Source organism: Crassostrea angulata, chromosome 8 (assembly GCF_025612915.1).
Source record: "Crassostrea angulata isolate pt1a10 chromosome 8, ASM2561291v2, whole genome shotgun sequence".
Classification (NCBI taxonomy): Eukaryota; Metazoa; Mollusca; class Bivalvia; order Ostreida; family Ostreidae; genus Magallana; species Magallana angulata.
In genome coordinates this window covers 12,426,562-12,451,805 of record NC_069118.1, presented here as the reverse complement: position 1 = coordinate 12,451,805, position 25,244 = coordinate 12,426,562, and the positions used below count along the sequence as shown (strand labels likewise).

At 34.6% G+C, this 25,244-nt stretch overlaps 1 protein-coding gene across 1 annotated transcript; it reads right to left on the bottom strand.

Annotated features, from left to right (window-relative positions):
- Positions 1-1,216: 1,216 nt before the first annotated feature.
- LOC128159672 (uncharacterized) lies at positions 1,217-23,834 on the bottom strand. The gene is made up of 20 exons (XM_052822842.1): positions 22,934-23,834; positions 16,073-16,355; positions 15,718-15,853; positions 15,157-15,322; positions 14,874-15,000; positions 14,583-14,701; positions 13,550-13,771; positions 13,065-13,358; positions 12,593-12,802; positions 12,226-12,502; positions 11,752-11,922; positions 11,459-11,662; positions 10,326-10,908; positions 7,989-8,100; positions 6,603-6,745; positions 5,652-5,769; positions 5,218-5,399; positions 4,879-4,997; positions 1,470-4,724; positions 1,217-1,368 (listed from the first exon to the last, which is right to left on the bottom strand). The coding sequence occupies exons 1-20, from the start codon at positions 23,093-23,095 to the stop codon at positions 1,217-1,219; spliced, it is 7,035 nt and encodes a 2,344-aa protein (XP_052678802.1). The 5' UTR covers positions 23,096-23,834.
- Between the last annotated feature and the right edge of the window lie 1,410 nt (positions 23,835-25,244).

The following is a 25,244-nucleotide window of genomic DNA, read 5'->3' as shown; positions in this document are numbered from 1 at the left end:
AAATACTTTGTAAAATAACAAGTGATAAATTGTGCATGCATAACAGCTAACGTAGGAATGTGAACAATTTTACATAAATTCCGTTAAATTTTTTACATGTATACGAAACTATATATCAAAGAAATTAAAATTCAATATCAGCCAAAGATCTGATAGTTAGAGAGCAGACGAAACGAAATGTGATACAAATTAAGACACACACGTATCGCATATTTTAAATATCAACTGATCAATATTAAGTTATTAATCAATGAAATCTGAATATGTTTTAACATCCAATTCCAAAATCTTCTTTACTTTTATAGAGTCATAACGGTACTACTCGCAGATTCGCAAGCATTTAATCACATGGAAAAACTTTCAAAACAAAGTTCCACGCAATTTGGAAAAAAAGTTTGTTTTTGTATAATTTTTTCCGTTTCCATCTATTTTACGGGCTTTCGGTACATACATGTATTCTCTTCCCTTTTTATAAAATCATTGTCTGTGTCTGTCTTTTAAAAAAATTGTTTTGGATTTGGTTAAAAAAGAAAAATCTACTAATAATTTTTTTTAAAAATTATTTTATTATGTGTAGCGAGAATTCAAATTCAATGTCAACAAACACAAAAAAATGTCTTTTGGATTGAAGCTGAAAAGATAAGAGGTATTCCGAACGAAAATCCTAAAAGTAACCCGAACAGAATGGATTACGCGATATGAAAATACATGTCATCTACAATGTAATTTAAACATCTTTTAAGACATGGTTCGCCGCTGGGTTCCCAAGTCAAACAACATTGATAATGTTGATAATATCACAAAAGTGAACATAGTGTTAAGAATTATCTCTCTTTTAATTACAATCTGATTCTCTCTCTCTCTCTCTCTCTCTCTCTCTCTCTCTCTCTCTCTCTCTCTCCATCAAATAGGCTTTTTTCATAAGTTATTTAGAATTTTTAAGTGATCATTAAATTATAGCTTCTTAATGTCTTTTCAAAATCCAATTTTCTGACATCTTCATTTTCACACAAAGCTTTAAACAGAAAATCAATCTTCCCAGATCTGAAAAACAAAGAGAGTAATATGCTAGTTTGCAATTGCAAAGTGAACTTGTGGTTTCAATGAGAGTAGCATGTATTTAATTTCATTTAAATGACTGACGACAATACAGCAACATGATTTTTTTATGATTTTTAAACAATGGATTATATTATAATTCTGAAACTAAAAGAACCTACGTGTGATTCACGTCATAAAGAACTGGAATGATTGTTGACTTTCTTGAGCACACTTTTAAATCGAACATATTTTGCAAAAGGCTCATGAACTTCTCAGAACTTTCCTTGTTCTTTATAGATGGAATTGTGACTTTTAAAAGTGCATTATCTAAAGAAAAAAAATATTTTTACAAAACCGTCAACAAATTTTGTTCTATTCAATTTAAAGTCAATCATCGTGATATCGAAATAGTGAACATTAAATGTTACCTTTATTTTTGAGCAATCCCCGTTTCATTCTTGCCCTTTGTGCAGTCCAAATGCACGTGTACCCCCCTTCATAGTTAAAACAAGTTGACCTTGCGGGACACATGTCGATCTTACATTCATCTAAATCTCTTTCGCAGTTGTGTCCAACATAACCCGCTGCGCATGTGCAAAAGTATCCGTAAGGTGAATTAACACATGTTCCGTTGTTTTGACATGGCGACGAAGCACAATAGTCTATGGCGATTTCACAGTGTCGCCCTTTATAGCCAAGAGGACAAGTGCAGTTGAAGTCAGACTGCATGTTGATGCAGGTCGCACCGTTCGTACATGGATTGTTAAAACAATAGTTATAAACCGAGCAATTCTGACTTATCCATTCATTTGAACACAGACAGTTGTACGTGGAGTTCGTGTTAGTACAAATACCCCGATTTTCGCAAGGCATTTCACTACAATAATTTCTTAATTCACAGCTTTTTCCCATCCACTGCTGGTGGCACAAGCACTGGTATGTGTCAGGTCTGTTTGCGCAAACTCCGTCGTTCAAACATGGTTTAGAATAGCAGTAATCAAAGATCGAACAGGTGCGCCCGAGCCAATCAGGCTGACAGGTGCACTTGAAACCATCTGCAAGATTTACACAGGTACCATTGTGGTCACACGGGCTGCTTGCGCAGTAATCTCGCACCTGACACAATTCACCCATCCAACCTCTCGGACAGTCACATCGAATATCACTTCGGATTTCCACACATGTTCCATTGTTATGGCACGGTGAACTCAGACATGGATGGTAGTCACAAATATAAGCGTGTTCTGTATTCTTACAGAGCTGCAAGGGACCGCACGGATCAAAGCGACAGAAATCTCTCTGTTCGCAGTGATCTCCCGTCCAGTCTTTAGGACAGATGCATTTTGGACCTGAAGTGGGGGAATCTATACATGTTCCATGGTGATAACAAGAATACAGAGAACAATCTTGACATTCGTAGCCGAGCTGTTTATTCACACACGCCGTGCCGCTAGGACAAACATTGGAGGAACACTCATCCACGTCATTTTCACATTGCTCTCCTTCCCAGTATGACGTACAGTTGCAGTGGAATCCTCCCTCCGTATTTATACACGATCCACCATTCCGACATGGATGTTGTGATTGGCATTCGTTAACATCGACATCACAATGGCGTCCTGTAAATCGAGAATCACATTTGCAATAGAAAGTTGTGTCTAAATCTATGCACGTCGCACCGTTTTTGCAGGGCTGGGCATGACATGCGTCTATGTGCTTTTCGCAGTGTCTTCCCGTCCAAAATTTATCGCAGGTACAAGAGTAGTTTCCTAAAAGATTTTGACACGTTCCCTGGTTTTCACATGGATGATATTTGCATTCGTCTATGTCTTGGTCACAGTAGGTCCCTGTCCAGTACTGACTGCATCGACAGAGGAAGTTCCCGACCCGATTCTCACAAGTCCCATTATTTTTACACGGCATGGAGGCACATTCGTTGATGTCGCTTTCACAGTGTTTCCCTTCGTATCCAGGATCACAGAAGCACGTGAAATCTCCTTTACTATTTGAGCAGTGTCCATGTCTCCCACATGTTGATTTTACATGACATTCATCAACATCGTTTTCGCACCTACTTCCCTTCCACGTGTTCGGACAAACACATGCGGCAGTATAGTTATATGATATAGACAAATCATCATGTTTTACTACGGTGCAATTCCCTCCGTTGAAACAAGAGTACGCTTTACAAGGATTCTTGCTTTCACAGAGTAATCCTACAAAGTCGTCGAAACAATCGCAAACAAACCCATCTCGGGAAGCTCGGCAAGTCCCCTGTCCGCTACATGTCTGATTCAAACAGGCATCAGTCTCACAATTCGATCCAGTAAAACGTGATGGACACTGGCAAAAATAACCAGTCAGACCATTCACACAGGTACCATTGTTCCTACAAGGGTCTCCATAGCAGTAGTCAACCTCATTGCAGGTTGGACCGGTCCATCCTGATGCACAAGTACATGTTATCCCTTTCTTATCGACAGTACAACTGCCATTGTTATGACATGGAGTACTCAGACAAGTATCTTTAAGCTCGCATCTTTTCCCAGTCCATCCCAGAGGACACAGACAACTGAATGTATCTATGTTATTCATACAGGTACCACTTTGAAAACACGGATCACTCAAGCAGTAGTCAGTGTTGTTACATTGCTGACCAACCCATCCCACCTCGCAGGAACATTGAAATGTATTGGAGAGATCCGTACAGTGTCCATGAGTGCATGGATCCCCATAGCAATAATCCCTCTTGCTGCAGTCATTCATTTTCCACCCACCGTCACAGTTACAAGTATATCCAGAGTCAGTGTTGGTACACATACCGTGACTATGGCAGGGGTCAAAGTAACATCGGTCTAACTTGTCACATTTCTCCCCTGTTAGCCCACCTGGACAGACGCAGGAGTGTCCACTTTTCTCAGTGACACATTTCTGAGAAATAGGACATGTAAAGTTGAAACAGAAATCGGGCTGCTCACATTCTTTGCCAATGAAGCCGGCTTCACACTCACAATGGAAACCATTTTGACCATTGAAACATTCCCCATGTCCATTACATTTCTGGTTTTGGCAAAAATCTCGGACATCGCACGTGACTCCCGCGTATCCTGGGGTGCAGTCGCATTGGAATCCATTGTAGATATTTGAACACTTTCCCAAGTGGTTACAAGGGGAGCTAGAACAATAGTCATGTAGTTCACAGTCTTTTCCAGAGAATCCTTCCTGACAGACACAGAAGGACGAATTGGCTGTATTCACACACGTACCACCATTAACGCAGCCATGAATGCTACAGTAGTCTCGAAATCTACAGTCTGCTCCCATGTATCCAAACTCGCAGTTACAATTCACGGTGGTGGTGTTACCGTCGGACGATGTCTTGCAGACTCCATGATTATGACACGTGGAGTTGGAACACTGAGATGTCATAAGGGTGTCACAAGTTTTCCCAGTTGTGCCGCCCGGGCACGAACAAGAAAAGGAACCAAGTGTATTGAGACACAAGCCGCCATTGCAAGGTTCGAAAAAACATTCGTCTTCGTCCATTCTACACTGTATACCAGACCGACTTTGTGGACACTCGCAAAAGAAACCACCTATCTGATTGGTGCAACGTCCGCCATGACAGAAGTTGAGATCATTACACTCGACGATGTCTTGATCGCAGTTTGCTCCTGTCCATCCTAGATTTGAAAGAAGATTTCAAGTTTGCGACAACATTTTCCTTTTAACAGTAATATGTTTGACATGACACTTAACTTGAGTCTTCTATAAAAGTACTACCCTCTCTGAGAATTTTTACTTTTCTTACAGTAGAGTGTATGTGACAATACTTGCCTGTTTTGCAGTAGGTCTTGCCATCTTGTACACACTTATTGGGGTTTCCTGGACACGTGATGTTACAAGCAGCCCCATAAAATCCCGGAGAACAGTAAAGTTTGTATGTCACGTGTAATCTATCAAAATATCATTTTATTTAAAAAACAAGATAATTTGTAAAATCTAAATAAAAAGGAGATAACTTGGGGTGTTTTCCTACCACCGACAATTTTCATTAGAAAACGAAAAATAACTCAGTTTGTCTGATACAATAACGTTATTCCTTCCAGTTAAAAAAATTGTGATACACGTGTATAAAATCAGTTTATCGTGCTTTTTCAACAATTAGGTCTCTACCTAAAGGCGTTACGGTGGGAGATATAACTGGATTGCAGTGTCTTGGCTCTCCATCCATCGCTGACTTCGTTAGCTCCAACCTCAACATTGTAATCCGAAAACAGAGTCTCGAAAACAAGAGGGGAGTCTGTAGTCGGCCTCAAGTCGTGGACAAATATCCGAAACTTATCCCGGTATTTATTCTGAAAAAGACGTGTTAGATAGTAATTTATGGGCAAGGTATTTACCGGTTTCAGAGTCTTATACACGTGCAATAAGTAAATAATGTCATAAATTATGAAGTCATAGGAAGGTTCCTATAATCATTGATTTCAAGTTTCAGAAATGAGATTACATGTATATGTGCATGTGCGAGTTTTAAACATAGAATACACTGTACAACAGATAAGCTAATGGTTTAATCCAAAATGTGTAGACAAAGTTGCCGTACATACCCAAGAGTCTATTTCTAGGTATAAAGGATTCGACATATTTCCAATATGTGAGCCAAATTTCTGATCATTGGTTTTAAGATTCACCGTTGTAATAGCTGACGTTTCACAGGCATTGTCTCTGTCCAAGAAGATGACATGTATACATACATGTATAACAATAATGACACTACATGCACCGTTGTATTAAGAGGGCTCGATAGTCGTGGTTATTTTTAGACTGAATTGATCTCTTTAAGAAGGAGAGCTCTCTATAATATTATAGGAAGATACTTATATTTAAAAGGTAAATATATGTTTTTCTTTACTAAATAATAGTTTATGGCTTAACAAATCATATCTTAAAATTTTAGGCAGATCTAATATTTAATATGTTGACCATCCAGCCTCCTTGATAAATTTTGAAAATAAAATGAAGAATGATTTTTGCATCGTGAACTCGCGTAAAAAAAGATAAAAGCGATTGTTATACTTTCATGTTAAATACTGAAATCTGATTGGTTAAGACGCAGTTAATAATATTTACTATTACCCTCAGCGTTAGCAACGCACTTGGCAACGGGTAACATTAAAAAATATTACATGCACGAAAATTATGCGCGTACGGTTCGCTGTAGAATTCACGTTATTCCAATATAAAAGCAGTAAAATTTTCTTAAAATTTTTAAAAAAGACATTCAGTATAACAAAATAAATAGTGCCTGTTTGGGAGGATAACAGTTGAAATTGACACCCCTCGAAAACCATTGTCAACCTCCGCTTCGCGTCGGTTGACAATGGTTTTCTCGGGGTGTCAATTTCAACTGTTACCCTCCCAAACAGGCACTATTTATATAATGTCACATGTTTGACTGTCAACGGATATGACAATACCATACGAAGTCAGCTGCAATCAAAACCAAGTAAGAAAAGCTTTTGATACAAGGAACAAAGAAAGATAACTCATGCACTTACTTTAGGATGCAGACAGTGAGAACTGGCTTACACAGCTCTGAGCAGCTTCCGGTGAAGCCCTGGCAGCAGTCGCCTCCCTTTACCCGGTTTCCCGAGTTACCTACCTCGTCAATATGGAAAAGGACGGTGATTTTTCCGTCAATCTAAATGTATAGTGGCGATCCGCATTAAGTGTGCAAAATATTTCTTTACAACACAATGTATCAATTGGTTTGTGCACTATGACAACGCACATTGGAAAAAATTTAAAGTTAGTTAAATTTATGAGGGACCAGGTTCACGCACTTTGAAAATCTCCATTATATACATGTAAGTCATTTTTGTTTCTGGTATAGCCCAACGTTTTGTACCAGATAAGAGATCATTTAAAATAAGTGAATTTGCTGGACACACAATGTAAAATGATGAAAGAAAGGACGGACAGTTGCTTAGCGATCTAGTTTATGTCATATCTGGATAATTCAAATCTACTAGTTGTTCTTAACCTCATGAGAAAAAATTTTAATCGAGAAACTGTTTAATTAATAAGATAGCTGAGAAACCCATGTATACCCTTGTAAAATATATCCCATTTAGCTATTAAAAAAAAAGGTTAAGACAATTATTTATTGTATATAAAAGTATCAAGTATTTTGACCAAAACCTGCACATTTTTTCAATATCGACGATATCAACGCACTTTGAAAAAAAATTCGAAGTATGTTGACTTGGTCCCAAAATTAACGCACTTTGACATTTTTTTTAATGTGCTTAATTTTTCAAAATGCGTTGTAACTAAGGAACTGAGGAGAGGGTGTTCTAAAGCGTTTAATTTAGTTAAAGGGTGTCAAAAGTAAATTCGCATTTTAAGGACTGATTGTGAAAGAAAAGTAACAACCAAAAAAGTTGACTTTTCTCAATATAATCAATTGTAATTTGATTCGCGTTTGTTATGGAAAAGATACAATTATATTATAAAAAATTTGGTGGAAAATATAATACGTGTAGATAAGGAATGAATTGACATGGATCTAGTATAATGCGATTTTTTTTAAACAAGACATTCTTATTTTATATGCGATTCAAAATTTGTTAAAACGTGATAACAAAAATAATTATCCGACATTTTATTTCAAGCTTGTTTGTAAAACATGATACATATACAAAGGTTACATATTTACACGTAGTAAGCGTACGTATCAATGAAATATGCGTATCATATCTTACGCTACGTCGATTAATAAACTTACTCATGAAGTTACTCTACACAATCTCTTAGATAGTGCGATAAAGATACAGTAAGAATACAATGATTAGAGCGTTTTCGCACGATTAATGGTAAAACATAAGTAAGGCCAAACAGTTTCTTCAGCAAACATCCGAAACCGCCCGGTTATTTAAACTTACCCGTGATAAACACATTATCAAAACCAGAACATTTCGGAAGAGACCCGCCATGACGGAAAGAGGCCCTGCGATGTCCCGGATGAAGAATCGACTTCTGTGTATCACACGGAGTCTGTAAACAAATTCATTGATAATTCCCTGACCTGGCCTCGATTGAGGGTTCTTGTACAATATTTGGGACAGAGTTATCTGTGGGTTAGTTTATCTCTGCGTCTTTCTGTTATCAATGCACATTACAGGATAAACAAAGATATCTGTTTATCTGACGGCGACATTGTGTGGAAGGTCAGTACCATTGGGCAAGTGGTCATACCCTTTTGAATTGTCTCCCCTTGGCCTAGTGACCTTCATGATCTGTGTGCGATATGTTGGCTTCCCTTGATAAGATGTTATGCGTATCATATCATATGATGATCTTTCGTGTAAACACGTACGTGTGTTACATACACAAAATCAATTTAAATATTTTAATATTTCAAGTTTTCGTGATACTTAAATTGACTTCATTTTATCCATGTCTTATATTTGTTAAAATGTATTTGATAAAAATAAAATGGCTGTGATTATTGTTCATAAATCAAACTGTGATAATATCTCGCATGACAATATCAGAGAACTGATAGAGTAAATAAATATGTCCAAGTAATACACAAAATACACATTGACCGATTTAACAGATGATTTCTTTGATTTGTACCGAAAATTTTAAATACTTTAATTTATGTATCGCGAAATTTAAACAAGATGTAAATTTTAATTCCATATACACATATAATACAGAGGATAGCAATTTTAGCGGGGTTACATGTATGATATAAAAGTATCCATATAAAAACACCTTTAAAAAACATATTTACTTTACAAGCGGACCAATTTGCTTTCAGTTATCTATTACTATCATCTTTTGAATATTCTCGCTAATAATGCCAACATTTAAGATTCTGTCTCTAAAAAATTATGTACTTGCTTTTTGTTTGCTTTTATATCTTTATGGACAAAACAATTTAGAAGGTTCCATAACAACCATGTATGTATATATTTGAAATGCATTAGAGTGTGGGCTTTTTGTTATTTGGTTTGTTTTGGTTTTGGTTTTTGGGTTGATTTTTTTTTGTGGTTTTTTTGTTTGTTGTTTTTTTTTTGGGGGGGGGGAGGGGGGGTTTAAAAACACACTTCAAAAACTTTTTTAAAAGCCAAAAAATAGAAATAGTAAATGGGAGAAACACTTATGTCTGTATCAAATTATATTACGTTCGTAAACCGCTTTGATTTGGTTAAAAATGTATCATATATCACATGTTTTCTCGGTAGACATGGTACATAAATGGTTTTATATAAATTTCATCAAAGAGCATTTCATTACCGTTGTATGAGAACATTTTGGCTAACATTGCTGGATTTCTCCCAAATAGATATATTCGCAATAAAGGTCATGGCAGCTATTCACATTTTAACCACTGCCCATTCATTTCAATTATACATACTTATTGTTCATACCACATATAACTAAATTCCTGTATCATTTTTTTTTTGAAAGACTAAGAAGAAAATTAACTTGTGCAATACTGAAACACAAAAATATTATTGCCTTTTTTATATTTTATTTCGTGTTAAACTAGCATGTTAATTTCTTTTTATAAACAAAAATATAAAACTGATTGATAATTCATGTATATCATACAAACAAATAAAAGTGTAATGTAAATTTTACATTCACACATGCAATTACTTACAGAAAAGCGCACCTTTACATGAAACATGCACCAAAAGCACTTACAATAGGGATCTATTATTGCTATGAAAATGGTACATGTACATATATTTACAATTACATGTGTTCACAATTGTTTAATAAAATACTGAGCATTTTAAGACATATATTACAATGGTTGAAATAAAATATTTCAATAAGGAATAGTGTTAGAAAATAGTGTTCTCTGAATCTGATTGTTCATTGCACATAATAAATAAATAATCATTCAAACAAAGTGAAAAGGAAACGTCTTTTTAACGCATGGGACAATATCAAACGGATTTCTACGATCTATGATTAATTTTCTTTCTTTTAATTGTCTGAATAAATAACAATTCTAAGATTTTTGTCAGGAAAACATCCCGAAAAGATTAAAATAATGATATTAAAGTGAGATAATACTAAATATATACTCCTCTCTTTAAGTCTTAAAGCCTAAGTAATTGTTTTTACTTAATTTCTCTTTTTACTCAATAAATGAAAATCACAGATATGCGCTTTCTAATGAAAAAGAAAACAGTTAAATGAAAACGCGAACATTTTTGGGCGAAGTACAGTTGAGCAAGAACTATGAAATATAGTACATGCGTGATTCGTCCATATAACCGTACATACGAGGGTTTCTTCCATATGCCTCGTAACCTTTATGAGGCGGAAAATGCACATAAGGTGATTGATACATGGGCAAAAAGTAGTTATGCCTAAAATCACCCTTCCTTGGAATTGCTCTTCCTGCGAGTCTGTTTTCAAGATTGCTGAACTGATTGGCTTTACTCTCAGAATCTTTCTTTTTCTTGCAGAAACATATCCCACATAAAATTACCCCGAACACTAGCAGCGCCGCAGCGCATGCGGAAATAATTAGTCCTACATAAGAAAATGATTGTGATGACGTCATTTTCTTCACTTCCGCCCGCTTCCACATTTGATTGTTTGATAGTACAGAAAGGGAGACAATGTTTGACACTTCTGCTACATTGCCAACATTATCTACAGTTTGAATGGCAAGAAAATAATTCACACCGACTTCTGATAATCTTAATGAAAACACTTCAATGCCCCCTGGCGGTGACGGAGTTGGGATGTTTCCGGTAAGGGGAGTAATTGTGTCAGGTGAGTTTAGTAAAGTCGAATAGCTCTTTGACAGTAAGATCTTGTAGGATGAAGCTGAAAATTATGTAATAGCTGATATATTAGTAACAGGCATTTCTTATTGTTCACAAATTATTTGATATGTGTTAAACAAAAAACTAACTATCATGCATATTCCATCTTGGAATTACTGGATTTTTTATGTAAAAAATATGGATTGATATTTTTTTTTAAAAGGGTGGGGGCTAATAGAGAACTTGATAATAAGCCCCCTGTTCTGTTTCTTATTGGAAAGAATTAAGGGGATTGGTACCGGTATTTCTGTAAGGGGTGTTTATTCAAAGTTAAATTAGCATCAGTTTGATTGCAAACTACTCTTACTTTAACTTTTTCGAAAGAATATTTCTATAATTTATTAGCTCATTCGAGATTTCCTTGATAAAGGAATTCTAAATTCGTCTATATTTTTATTAAATATTACGTTCGTTATAACCCCTAAATAAATATATTCAAAGATTTAATAACAGGCGAACAGTTTTAAGATAATAAATACATATTTTGTTAAATGTGGGATAGATAGGTTTATTAAAACTTGTCTAATTATTTGACAAAATATGAAACTCACAAGTGCCAACATTGACATCATCTCCGACAGCGTTCCAGCTCAAGTTGAACACGTTCCCGTCCGAGTTAATCAGCTTGAGCGTGGTGATCCTGGCCGGGGCCATTCGGTCCCCGGTCACGGTCGAGTAGTTCTGTACCGTGTATGTACCCCCTGAGGCCACCCGCTTAAAACCACTCACATTTTCCGTTGTGACTGTCAGAGGTCCTTAAATGACGTTGAAAAGGGATTCAATATAAATTCATTTAATTTTAAAAATAGCTCTTTTAAAAAACATTAAAACAAATTATATGTACCAGTATTTGCCTGTGTGGCCCGTTTCCTTCTGTTGGTCTCAGGGATCAGTATTTTGGTTTGACCGTCCCTCCCAGTTACTACCAGCTTCAGGCTGTGTCTCCCGTCAGACTTCATCTGGGTGGGCAAAACCACCCCCGTGTATTGTCCGTCTCCCGGTACGATATCCATGCCTACAAAAAAATGCAGGATGAATTTACAAAAAATACGTATACAGACTTTTATATTTTACGGTTGAGCGATCAGCTAACCTTCCTTACACAACAGTTTGGAAATGAGAACTGAACGAATTATTTTTTGGTTTAAAAATCGCAATTTAATCAGTTTGAATACAGTTAACATTAGAAAGCTGCAACATTCATATAACATTAATTGACTTCGTCAGTGGCAGTTTATACAAATTTACAGTCTTTATACCGAATGTCAAACACTACTTTAGCTTTGATCATGCTACCAAACAACTTATGTGAGCATACCTTGGCCATCATCGCGAAGGTCAACGTTTATCTCGTGACCATTAGAATCTTCCACTATCATTTTAACGTCAGCATCAAGAACGGGAGAATTTCCTTTCATGACTGAAGAAAACATAACTATTGGGGTTGACGGCGAAAAATCAAACACTTCAGTTAAAGTCCACGCAGTCGCAGTGAAAACTTCCTGAGAGGGATCCCTGGGATAGGACTGTGCCGTCATTGTCAGAATCACATCCGTTTCCAGTGATGTTGATATTTCTATATTGTAATCTCCTACCTGTAAATAATATTCATATTGTAAGCGAACCGCTTGATTGTAAACACAGTAATAAAATAATCACAACGCTTAGAATTTTGTGAGAGTTACCTCTGCAAGTCCGTCAATTTTTAAACGACAAGACTTAGAACACTTTCCGGAAGTAAACAGCTTATTTCCTGGTCCGGAAACGGTAAAGGTTGAGAAATCAACACCAGATCCTATTAAGAGAATCGTGGTTTCTCTTCCTATTGTAGAATCTATGGTCAGTGTAGTGCTATAATTCTGTCCCTTTGTTAAATTAACAGATTTACTCTCTATCTGAAATAAGATCAGAAATTCTTTATAGTTATACATTTCGTAGGAAAAATACGGATACTTGTTAGACTCAGCAGATGGTTTGAGCTTTTAGACTATGATATATCATATACATGCACCATTCAACTTATCAAGGAAACTGCATTTTAAGAACGTTGGAAGTCAAATCAAAACTGGAGATTTATTGGAATAATTAACAGATAAAAAAGTCGGATAAGATTCTTATCGCAAGAAAGTTCTAAAATGGATATACAATGTATCTTACTTGGAATATTTTATCCTCTTTATCCGACGATGACGCTGCAATACCCAGGAAAATATCCGCAAGAGCAGTTGATTGGTCAATTCCGGAATAAAAGAAGCTAAATCCACCACTGTCCTTTGCAAGTTTATCGATCTTTTTGTCCGCCTCACTTCCGATCGCCACGGACCGGATGATGACGCCTTCTCTTAACACTTCCTCTCTGACGTCATCAGGTCCGGGGGACACCGTATTAGCGCCGTCAGAGACCAGAATAATCTCGTTACCGCGTATATTGTTGTTGTCTGCCTTTAAAAGCTTTGGATAAAAAAATAAAAGTGAAATTTTCTTTGTCTGCTATCTATTTATTTACTACATTAACATTGTGGAATCAGTTAAGCAACTATTTGATCGAAACGATTATCTTTATACCTATCAAGTAAACCACGAAGATTAAAGATAGTCCAAACAGACTTTAGACTCCTGAATTTAGAGGTATAAATGAGTACCTCTATCGCTTTCTGTATTCCGGCTCCAATCGAAGTGGCGCCTCTAGCTACGATATCGTCCACTAGCGCCACTAAATTCTGTCTCTCTTGTTCCGAGGTCACAGCAGTCAGCGGAGCAACAACATCCGCAGTTCCGTTGAAGGTAACCACAGCAACGGAGGTCGCGTTTGGGGACCAATTCCTGATGTAGTTTGATGAAATGTCTTTTAACTTATCTATTCTCTGAAATAGAAAGTGAAATATCATGTAACTCATTATTTCAACACGGTTTTTTTAAATAGTTTGTCTATATGCATGCAATATTTTACGTTACAATTTTGAAGACTTTGAAGAAAACGTTCAGAAACCTGTGTTTAAATCTATAATTTACTGAAGATAAAGTTATTATTGTTTTACGATTTTATCATTTCTAAAAGTATTAAGAAGCTAGCGATGTTGGATGTAAATAAGAGAAAAGCAGGTTTAGGCACTAAGCAAAAAGTCTATTTTATGTTGTTACATCAAATACATGTATCTGAGATTTTTTTTAATACAGAAACCATTCGGCTACTATTGCTTATTTAAACCTGCCGAAAAATGTTCACTGCCATGCTATGCTGAAGTACGGCGAAGAAAAACAATTTGACTAACATGTACATTTTCACAGGATTTCGTTGCATTTATTATCTTATGATGTTACCAATTATCACTGATTTAAGCAGACCAAAAATTACAGAAATAAAACTTATAGGTTTAGAGCAATAAAAGTTATGAAATATAGATTTGCCACACTGTAATATTATGAAGCTGAATTTGTTATCATATAGAGAAAAGGAGAAATTTGAAGCTACTGAAGAAAAGTGAGAGAAGCAAAACAGGCTATGCTATTTATTCATGGAATTATACCGTCTGTCTTGGGTTTGTACTTTTAGTCTCCTAAATCAAATGTTCACATAATATTTGATGTAAAGGAATTTTGACATCAAAAGGTATAAAAAATTGTAAATTCTCAAGTTTCTAACATTTCGTGACTAAAATTGGTGTCGGTGCTTACGTCATATGTATTCATACTTCCGGATTTGTCCAGCACCATGACAACGTTCTGTCCGCGCCGCTGTTGTACTACTTTAAAAGTCGGTGCAGTGTTCTGTGCAGGTGCTCCTGTTGTTGTATCTATGGACAACAAAATAGGAAAAGTGAAAATAAAAAGATTATTACATTGTATCTTCGGTTTTTCTAAAATTATCCGCTTTTATTTACCTTTGCAATGATTTCTTCCATAAATTTTAAACCAAGAAAAATAACATCAGAAATATATAATGTATATGTATTTTTAAAGAATTACCTTTGAAATCTGGATGAAGTCTCATCACTTCCCAAGCACTTTTTCCTCGGCAGAATTTATTCTGCGGAGTTTCTGCCTCCATATTATGTGGTACATCACTATCGCCATGATCGCAAAACTCCAGCACCTACAAAAATGAATAAACAAACAATTGTTAAATATGATAATATTATATAATTTGATTAAACATTAGAATTTGATCTATATGTATCGATAAAACGAAAGTTTCAAAGCGAAAAAGTCCAATATTCTATTTGTAAACACGTGTGAATTGTTTACCTACACTAGAAATCTCTGGTTTGCCCATGATAGATCCTTTATCGGTGTTTCCTCTCTCGTCCACACAGAACTTACATCCGGGCTCCGGCAGTCCGTTGTCGTTAAGGACGCACTGTTGCGAGCTCTGACAGTAATCCTTGTGGTTGTCTCCCTTTATATCTTTCATGCAGCTACAGAAAAACGACGAGGAGTTAAATTTACTACATTGTAGCTCTAATCAGAGAATCACTTATTGCAATCGCCCTTTATTCCGTGCTGCAAAAAGGGACAGGGGAAGTTAACTTTCAGTTATGACAGTAAGACTTGTAGATAACCCTTCTTGCTCCTGCAAAATCCCGAAAGGTAAAACCAATTGCCATAGCCTGAACCAGGACAGTAACATTCTGTTCATCATTCCTTTTTTATTAAATTCCAGGTCATTTCACTTTTTTGTAATATTTAGTTTAAATGGCTGTTATATTTCCCTGGTATGCAGAGACTGTCATCTAATTAAGATTCAGCATATTAAACCATTTTGCATTGCGGATAGTTGTGAATGGGTAATCTTAATATACATGTTGCGTACATGTTAGGTTTGAATGTTCCCTCAGAAGAGTAGAACCATGGGTTGTTGGTTGACGCCATCACAGGGGATTCTTTGTCTCCGTGCTCGTCAAACAGGCCCCACCGGAAGTGTCCCCAGTGGTGCACCAGGATTTTGTCTGGCAAATGAAAAAGTACATTTTTAAGTTTTACATTATTTTTTTTGAAAAACGTGAGTTTTCAAGGCATAATAATTTGTTTTTATATGTCTACAATTCCATTTGTGTCGAGCTAAGCTGAAATCAAAAAGTTGATAAAGCTGGTTGTAAGCAGCTTGGATTTTATTTAAAACTTAAACTGGCTTTAATATCAAATATTGTTTCTATCTTAAAATATACCTGCGAGTCCGACTGCCGGAAGAACTTGTACCGTTATTGGTTCTAAATGTATGTGCTTTCCGGGTTGTCCGCATCCGGTCATGCCTGATACGTACGGCTTGTTGTCCACCAGTGGGTTTGGTTTTTCCACAAGAACATGCGCAGTTTCGACCTGGGATCCGCTGACAAAGTCGGTGGTGAAATTGTTGGGCCATGATTTGGGTATTACGATTGTTATATCTTTGAAGTAGAGGTGGTATTTCGTGGATTTGTAAAGCTGGGCTGAGGCTGCAGTGAACAAATCCTGAATACAAAGAATAAACATCTAAAAAAGACTTATATATATATATATATATATATATATATATATATATATATATATATATATATATATATATATATATATATATATATATATAATAAAAAACTTTTAAAACACTGTACAGTGTTTTAAAAGTTTTTTATTATTCATTGAAAAAGAGACTTTGGATATATATATATATATATATATATATATATATATATATATATATATATCATCAAATAATTGTAACACAATTCCAGAAATGTTGTATATTTGATACCTGATTTATGCACATTGCTCCATAGCTTTTATTATTAAGAAAAAAGTTTCTGAAGGATTGTTTTTGTGAGCAATCGGCGATTTCATATTCTGGTCATTTTTATGAGGTCGAATAAAGAAATATATTCTAGTTGAAGCAACACAGAAGCATTTAATTTTCACAAAGCCATTGTTTTTTACAAATATCATCCTAAATTTAAGACTGTTATACTTTTTTACAGCTTTGTTTCTAAACTTACGATTTTTAAAAAAAAAAAACTTATTTACCAGTTTGATAAATACATCTATTATCATATTTATTCAAACGTGCTTGTTAATCTAAGAGCAGCGAATGTCTACCTAATTGTAGGTTTTAATTTACCACATAGGAGAAGTATCAGACGTAAATCAAAAAAAGGTTTTTTCCTAAAAAAAATAAATAGGTGCTAGGATTATCAAACAGTAAACGGTGTTAACAACTCAAGTGTGAAATCTCCATTTATAAGAGTATGGGCGAGAAATTCATGCTTAATTTCAATTTAAGTCTAATCTACATTTAATGGAGATAACATGTGGATAAATTATACATTGTGGCAGTAGATTGAATTGAAAAGAATTCTACATAATCTGAACAAAAATCCCTGGTTCACATGAACTCAGACTTTTTGTCCGTAACACAAAAAGACCCATTGCCACGGTTAATGCAACAGTGTATTTTTCAATGCTTTTACTTTTAAAGTTTTCCAATCTTTCCCAAAGCCGAAATCATCTGATGAATGTAAAATACTTTTAAAAGCCGATTTCATTCTTTATATTAAACTTCATCATTTTGGGCACCTCTTTTGCATTTCTGGAAGAAACTTTTTCAAGTAATGTATTTGTTTGCAAAAAAAACCCAAGTTTCCGGTGTAATATATTGGTGCATATGAACGTGGTAGCTAGATGAAATGACTCATGAATTGAAAATATTTGATGAGGCCACGCATGGCAGTTTTGTATGTCAACACTTCCATGGTCTTTTAAAATGATATGATTTAGAGTTTAATTACTATTATTGATTCTAAAGCATTTTTGGTTGGCCTTATCGATAAATTGCAGGCATTTTTTTCACATTAGTAACGTAGTGAATATATCAGCAAACAACGACTTGGTAGCAGTGAAATCCGCCATAAAGTTTCTATCCAGATCAAACCTATAAATGAAAATTTTGTAGACTATCATACCTCCTGCCGTCACCAAAACTTTAAAATCACTCAACTTAGTCTTCAAGTCAAATTTATTTACAAAAAGTGCATATATCTGAGGTAAAAAAAAAATCAGACTTTTAAGCTGACTATTGACTTAAGGAAAGTTGGTGACGGCAGGGCCTAAGCGGATATAAATTGCATTTTACAAACTAAACAATTCTTAAACATTAACTGAAACTTGGCTTTTAAGGTGTGTATAGCGTGCACACGTTTTTGATTCCGTAACGTATTTCCTTTAGAATTTTCCCTCAAACCCTCGACATGTTATTTGCTTTATCCCCTTTGAAGTATTCAAATGGAAATACCATTTTGGTACTCTTGAATGCAAACCTCAGATAATTACATAATGCAAGATAGTTATCACGAAATTATGTTTTGAATCAGATTTATAGGCGTCCTTGCATTCTATACCGGGGCTGGAACATATGAATTATAAACCTAATTTTTAGTTATAGCTTTTATTTAGTAAAGTTTGCTGAATTTTAGTATCATGACTACTGCATACAAGGTTGTAATGTACAGATTTCAGAAGCAGTAAATCATTCGAAACTATAAATACAGAAGTACACAGAGTACATCTCTTCACCGTTTTTTCTCCGTTTCAATTTTAGAAGGGTTAATTTGACTTTTTTTTTCATAAAGATATGCTACTTTATACTAAAACTAGTGGGTATTGTTTTTTTAACAAAAAAACACATGTCTCCCCTTCTCCCCAAGGATTGTAATATGGGGCAATTTTAACAATTGAAAAAGAATAATGTCAGCTATATGTTACCCAGACCCATCCTTTTCTTAATTTGACCTTGAGTAAAACATGGTCAAGGTCATATATAAATCAATAAAACACCTAAGTGTATTATTATTGTTCTTTGTTTAAAGTTTGAAGTCCTTCTGTCAAAGTATATTCAGGAGTTGAACAATGAAGTTTTTTCTAATTTGACCTTGAAATAAAAATTTTAAGGTCAAGGTCAAAAATTTTGGTAAGGTTCAACTAGGTTATATACCATCTATCTATGATACAAATTAAAAGTCTGTATGTTAAAGGAGTCTTGTGTTATGGTCCAGACAATATTTTTTATGAAAAGCTTGACCTTGAAGAACAAAATAGGTCAACTTTTGGTGGCATGCACTCCTTCTCAATACTATCTACCTATGTTCCAAGTTTGAAGTCTGAATGTCAAAGGGTATTAAAGTAATGACCCAGACAAAATTTTATTATTTTTTTCTTTTTTCTTAATTTGACCTTGAGTAAAACAAGGTCAAGGTCAAATATTATTCAATAGTACTCCTAAGTGTATTATTATTGTTCTTTGTTCAAAGTTTGAAGTCCTTCTATCAAAGTATATTCAGGAGTTGAACAATGAAGGTTTTCCTAATTTGACCTTGAAATAAAAATTTTAAGGTCAAGGTCAACAATTTTGGTAAGGTTCAACTAGTTTATATACCATCTATCTATGATACAAGTTTAAAGTCTGTGTGTTAAAGGAGTCTTGTGTTATGGTCCGAACAATATTTTTTATGAAAAGCTTGACCTTGAAGAACAAAATAGGTCAAGGTCAAAACTTATGGTGGTGTGCAATCCTTCTCAATACCATCTACCTATGTTCTAAGTTTGAAGTCTAAATGTCAAAGGGTATTAAAGTAATGACCCAGACAAAATTTTATTATTTTTTTCTTTTTTCTTAATTTGACCTTGAGTAAAACAAGGTCAAGGTCAAATATTATTCAATAGTACTCCTAAGTGTATTATTATTGTTCTTTGTTCAAAGTTTGAAGTCCTTCTATCAAAGTATATTCAGGAGTTGAACAATGAAGGTTTTCCTAATTTGACCTTGAAATAAAAATTTTAAGGTCAAGGTCAACAATTTTGGTAAGGTTCAACTAGTTTATATACCATCTATCTATGATACAAGTTTAAAGTCTGTGTGTTAAAGGAGTCTTGTGTTATGGTCCGAACAATATTTTTTATGAAAAGCTTGACCTTGAAGAACAAAATAGGTCAAGGTCAAAACTTATGGTGGTGTGCAATCCTTCTCAATACCATCTACCTATGTTCTAAGTTTGAAGTCTAAATGTCAAAGGGTATTAAAGTTATGACCCAGACAATTTTTTATTTTTTTTTCTTAATTTGACCTTCAGTAAAACAAGGTCAAGGTCAAATATTATTCAATAGTACACCTAAGTGTATTATTATTGTTCTTTGTTTAAAGTTTGAAGTCCTTTTGTCAAAGTATATTCAGGAGTTGAACAATGAAGTTTTTTCTAATATGACCTTGAAATAAAAAAAATAGGTCAAGGTAAAAAATGTTGGTGAGGTTCAACTAGGTTATATACCATCTATCTATGATACAAGTTTAAAGTCTGTATGTTAAAGGAGTCTTGTGTTATGGTCCAGACAATATTTTTTATGAAATGCTTGACCTTGAAGAACAAAATAGGTCAAGGTCAAAACTTTTGGTGGCGTGCACTCCTTCTCAATACCATCTACCTATGTTCCAAGTTTGAAGTCTTAATGTCAAAGGGTATTTAAGTTACGGCTTGGACAAATATGGATGAAGAAGAATAAGAAGAAGAAGAATAAGAATAAGAAGAACTAGACACGATCTCGTTGCGAGCAACGAGGAGGTCTTCCGTCTGATTTTAGAATTTGAAATATATGTTCGATCTTGATTTTGCTATTTAACAGCTTAACATGATTTAGAATAGAAAAACAGGGTCTACATTCTCAGGGCTAGATACTATTTTGTTTCAGGGATAAGAGCTTTGTTCAACAAGTGTTTAGAAATACGTCACCGTTCTTGAGATATCTGAGAAAAAGAAAAGTTTTAGGGGCCAGTCCCTTATCTCCTTATTGGAGCCGCTGAACCAAAATTTGAAGGTTGCATTTTGTAAAGTACATCATTTTGAGCATCTTTTCTTCCATACTGCATTTCAAAATATTTTCCTTTTTCAGATATAGGTTGTCATAGTTTATGGACTCTTGACCCCTAAAAAATCCTTATTACATAACACATGAATAAATCATTACATTACTTGGATACATAACTGTAAGATAAACATATTTACTTCTATAGCCTTTCATTAAATTTCCCTCAGTAAAGAGCTACAGATGAAAGATTTAAGAACCCTTTAGTTCCCTAATTTGAGGGGCCAGCCCCTTTTTTCTTGATATCAAGTAAAAGGTCATTTAATTCTCAACAGATTTTGTTCAACAGCTGTTGAGAAATTTGTTACCGTTCTTGAGATATATGAGAAAGAACGTTTTAGGGGCTGATCCCTTAACTCCTTATAGGGACTGTTTAATAAAAATTTGGAAAATTGCATATTATTTAGTACATCATTCTGAGTATCTTTTTTTCTATACTGCATTTCAAAATATTTTTCCTTTCTGAGATATTGGTGATCAAAACTCTGGACGTTTTGCCCCTAAAAAACCTAATTACGTAACATATGATAAAATCATTACATTGCCTGGATACATAACTGTAAAATAAACATACTTGCTTCTATAACCGTTCACAAAATATCCCTCAGTAAAGGGCTACAGATAAAGGACGTTAGAGCCCTTTGGTCCCCTGATTTTAGGGGCCAGCCCCTTTTTCTTGATATCAAATAAAAGGTCATTTAAATCTCAACACATTTTGTTCAACAAATGTTTAGAAATTCGTTACCGTTCTTGAGATATATCGGAAAGAACGTTTTAGGGGCTGATCCCTTAACTCCTTATAGGGGCTGTTTAACGAAATTTTGAAAATTGCATATTATTTAGTACATCATTCTGCGTATCTTTTCTTCTATACTGCTTTTCAAAATATTTTTCCTTTCTGAGATATTGGTGATCAAAATTCTGGACTTTTGGCCCCTAAAAAAACCCTAATTACGTAACACATGACAAAATCATTATATTGCTTTGGATACATAACTGTAAGATAAACATATTTGCTTCTATAACCGTTCACAAAATATCCCTCAGTAAAGGGCTACAGATAAAAGACTTTAGAGCCCTTTGGTCCCCTAATTTTAGGGGCCAGCCCCTTTTTCTTGATATCAAATAAACGGTCATTTAAATCTCAACACATTTTGTTCAACAAATGTTTAGAAATTCGTTACCGTTCTTGAGATATATGGGAAAGAACGTTTTAGGGGCTGATCCCTTAACTCCTTATAGGGGCTGTTTAACGAAATTTTGAAAATTGCATATTATTTAGTACATCATTCTGAGTATCTTTTCTTCTATACTGCTTTTCAAAATATTTTTCCTTTCCGAGATATTGGTGATCAAAATTCTGGACTTTTGGCCCCTAAAACCCCTTAATTACGTAACACATGACAAAATCATTACATTGCTTGGATACATAACTGTAAGATAAACATATTTGCTTCTATAACCGTTCACAAAATATCCCTCAGTAAAGGGCTACAGATGAAAGACTTTAAAGCCCTTTTGTCCCCTAATTTTAGGGGTCACCCCTTTTTTCTTGATATCAAATGAAAGGTCTTGTAATTATAAACTGTTTTTGCTTTACATGTCTTTACAAAATATTTTTTAGAAAAGAGATAAACTAAATAAACCATGAAAAATTACGACGTTTTTTTAGTCTAAATTTTCGGGACCAGGCGAGCTTGAACGCCTTTTGAGCATGACAAATATGAATGCCAAATGGCACACCTACAATCTATTGTCTACAATCCCTGAAAGTTTGAACTCAATATCTTTTACCGTTTAGGAGGAGGTCCTTGGACAAGCCGACCCTCTGAAAATCGCTAAAACGTCACTATCTTAAGAACGGAAATGACGTCATCAAAATAAAAAAATGTATATTGAGTTTAGATCAATATCTATTAGATCTGAAAGTTTCATGAAAATCGGCCGAGCCGCTTTTGAGATATCGCGGGCACAAAATTTGTAAGAAAAAAAAAGAAAAATAATAATAATAGGGAAAAAGAAACCGTACGAAAACAATAAGGTCTTCCGTTGGAAAACGGAAGACCTTAATAAGAAAGTCGACAAAAACAATATGTCTCCCCTTTGAAAGGGGAGACATAATACTACTCGGCTTACAGTGCACTAACCTTAAGTTTCTGTATTTGGATTTCAGAGGGGGTCAGTTGACTCGATATCACCACAGTCACTCCGGTATATCCATTCCCATCAATCTGAATCCTTTTGGACTGCAAAAAGCACTGTACACATCCAAGCAGGCACCAACACAGAAAAGAGACAGTTTTCGACATAACTATATTCCTTCGTGTCTGTAGTGGGAAAGAAGGATCCTTGGTCAAAGAGGCGTCCTTGGATAAAAAAGCGATTAAAATATTTTTTGTTATATTTCCATTTCGTGTTTAAGCGGATGAAAGGTGGGTGAAAAACTCCGTGACCGAAAGCACGGAAGGCTGAAAGGAAACACTGGCCGGGTAAGATTGCAGATCTCGGCGCAGATTGCCTTACAAGCACTGCCACAGAAAATGCGTGGCGATTAAAGTGAACTCTAAAGACGTCTTTGTTTCGAAATCCAAATATTTAAAATTTGTTGTTAGTCGTAGACCTAATTTTTAAAGGGTGTACACAAACATAGACTTCAAAGTCTTAATAATACACCGCAGTTCGAGTGTATACAAAATTCCAGTAATGCAAAAAGTAAACAAGGCGACACAACAGTGAAATGATGACCCGAATGTATAATTCTGCAAGCTTGTGACGGTGTTTAACGTTTGATAGATAACGCATGAATTAGAACGACATTAAATACGTTTAATTTTGTTTTATATATATACAGGTAACATCCAGGTGTTTAATTAAGTCACTTCCGTGATGCCACCGAATCAAGTATTCTTTGGGAGGGCGGAGAGAGTGCTAACTCTTCCAATCAGAAACTCGTTTCTGGTGCTAAAATTAGATTTTCTTTGAAAACAGAAAGTTAAACTGCTACTGTAGGTATCAGAGAGTTAATGAATTTTAATGAATTCGCTTTTAGGGAAACAAACCATTTTTACATGTAAATACTAAATAAGAATGAATTGCCAATACTGATGTTGTAAATTCAACGTTTTGATGTAAATAAAAATAATTTTTTAATTCATGCTGTTTTTAATAATTATGATAATACATGTACCTACGTGATGCTTTTGATAATAAAATATATAATTATAGTAACTGGGCAGGTTGAGCTTGAAAATGGTTTGCTTGTTTGCTTGCTTGCTCGATTGTTTGATTGTTCATTAGATTTGACCCACCACGTGCGAGCATTAAGAGGGTTCCATGGTCATGACCATTTTTACACTATATTAATCTCCTTAAAAAGAATAGCTTTGTGTAAATATATTACAAAACATTTAATTTCAATGCTGAAATACATGACTTTTTCTTATTAAATGATAGTTAAAAGCTGAAGATGTCGTATCTAAATATTGAAGGGGGTACTGGTGGTTGAATTGTTGACCACCCAGTATCCAAAAAGCTATGTACACGCTATAATTTGTGCCGACTGTGAATGACGTTAAAGGGGCATATTTTTGTTTACTTACATAGTTACATAATACGTATATGCTGTAAATTTCAATGCTGAATTCTAACGTGTAATAAAATTTTAATCTTAATGTCTTTTAATTCATCTTTACGCATTACCTCAACGAAATGCAAAGATTGACAATTTGTTCTTTATGTTTTATTAATTTATTAATTATATCGTATCAACGGTGAATCATAAATCCCACGAAATATTTGAAGCCCACGCAACAGTGCAGAAAATGTCAACAATATTTCCAATTTCCATATTGATTTTTTTTCTAGCAAACTTCATAAGTAACTCGTGCTTTCCTCGTAAAAAAAAATGCTGCTCTAACAAATTTAAAACGTTGATGTCTCAGCATCATTCATAGAAGTTATTAATACACATATGTATAGAGATCACATGAAATCTGTTCACATTGTAATCTATGATCAAGGACGCAAGATGTTTTGGTGAAAAAAATATGAAAATATTCATTTTTTTTAGTTGTTGTTTATTCTCTAAATCACATCAATTGCACGTTTCAAATACCACATACGTTAATTTCATGCTTTGTTACATTTGAAGGGGAAAAGACAATAGAACTTTTCTTGAAAAATACTTATCTTATATTCTTATCTTATACATGTAATTGATTGCAATTTTCATTTACCTTTGTCTCATGGTTAAAAGCATAATTCAAATCCCTAAAGTTAAAATATATGTAATGATATAAGGCATTCTAAAACACAACAAATTTCATAGAGACCGAAGACTGTTGGCAAAACTGTCAATGAATAGCTACAGGTAAAACAAAGAAAATCAAACATTAAATACCTTTTTCAGATTGAACTTTGAAAATTTACATTTAATTTTTTATTTTCATTGTATAAAAA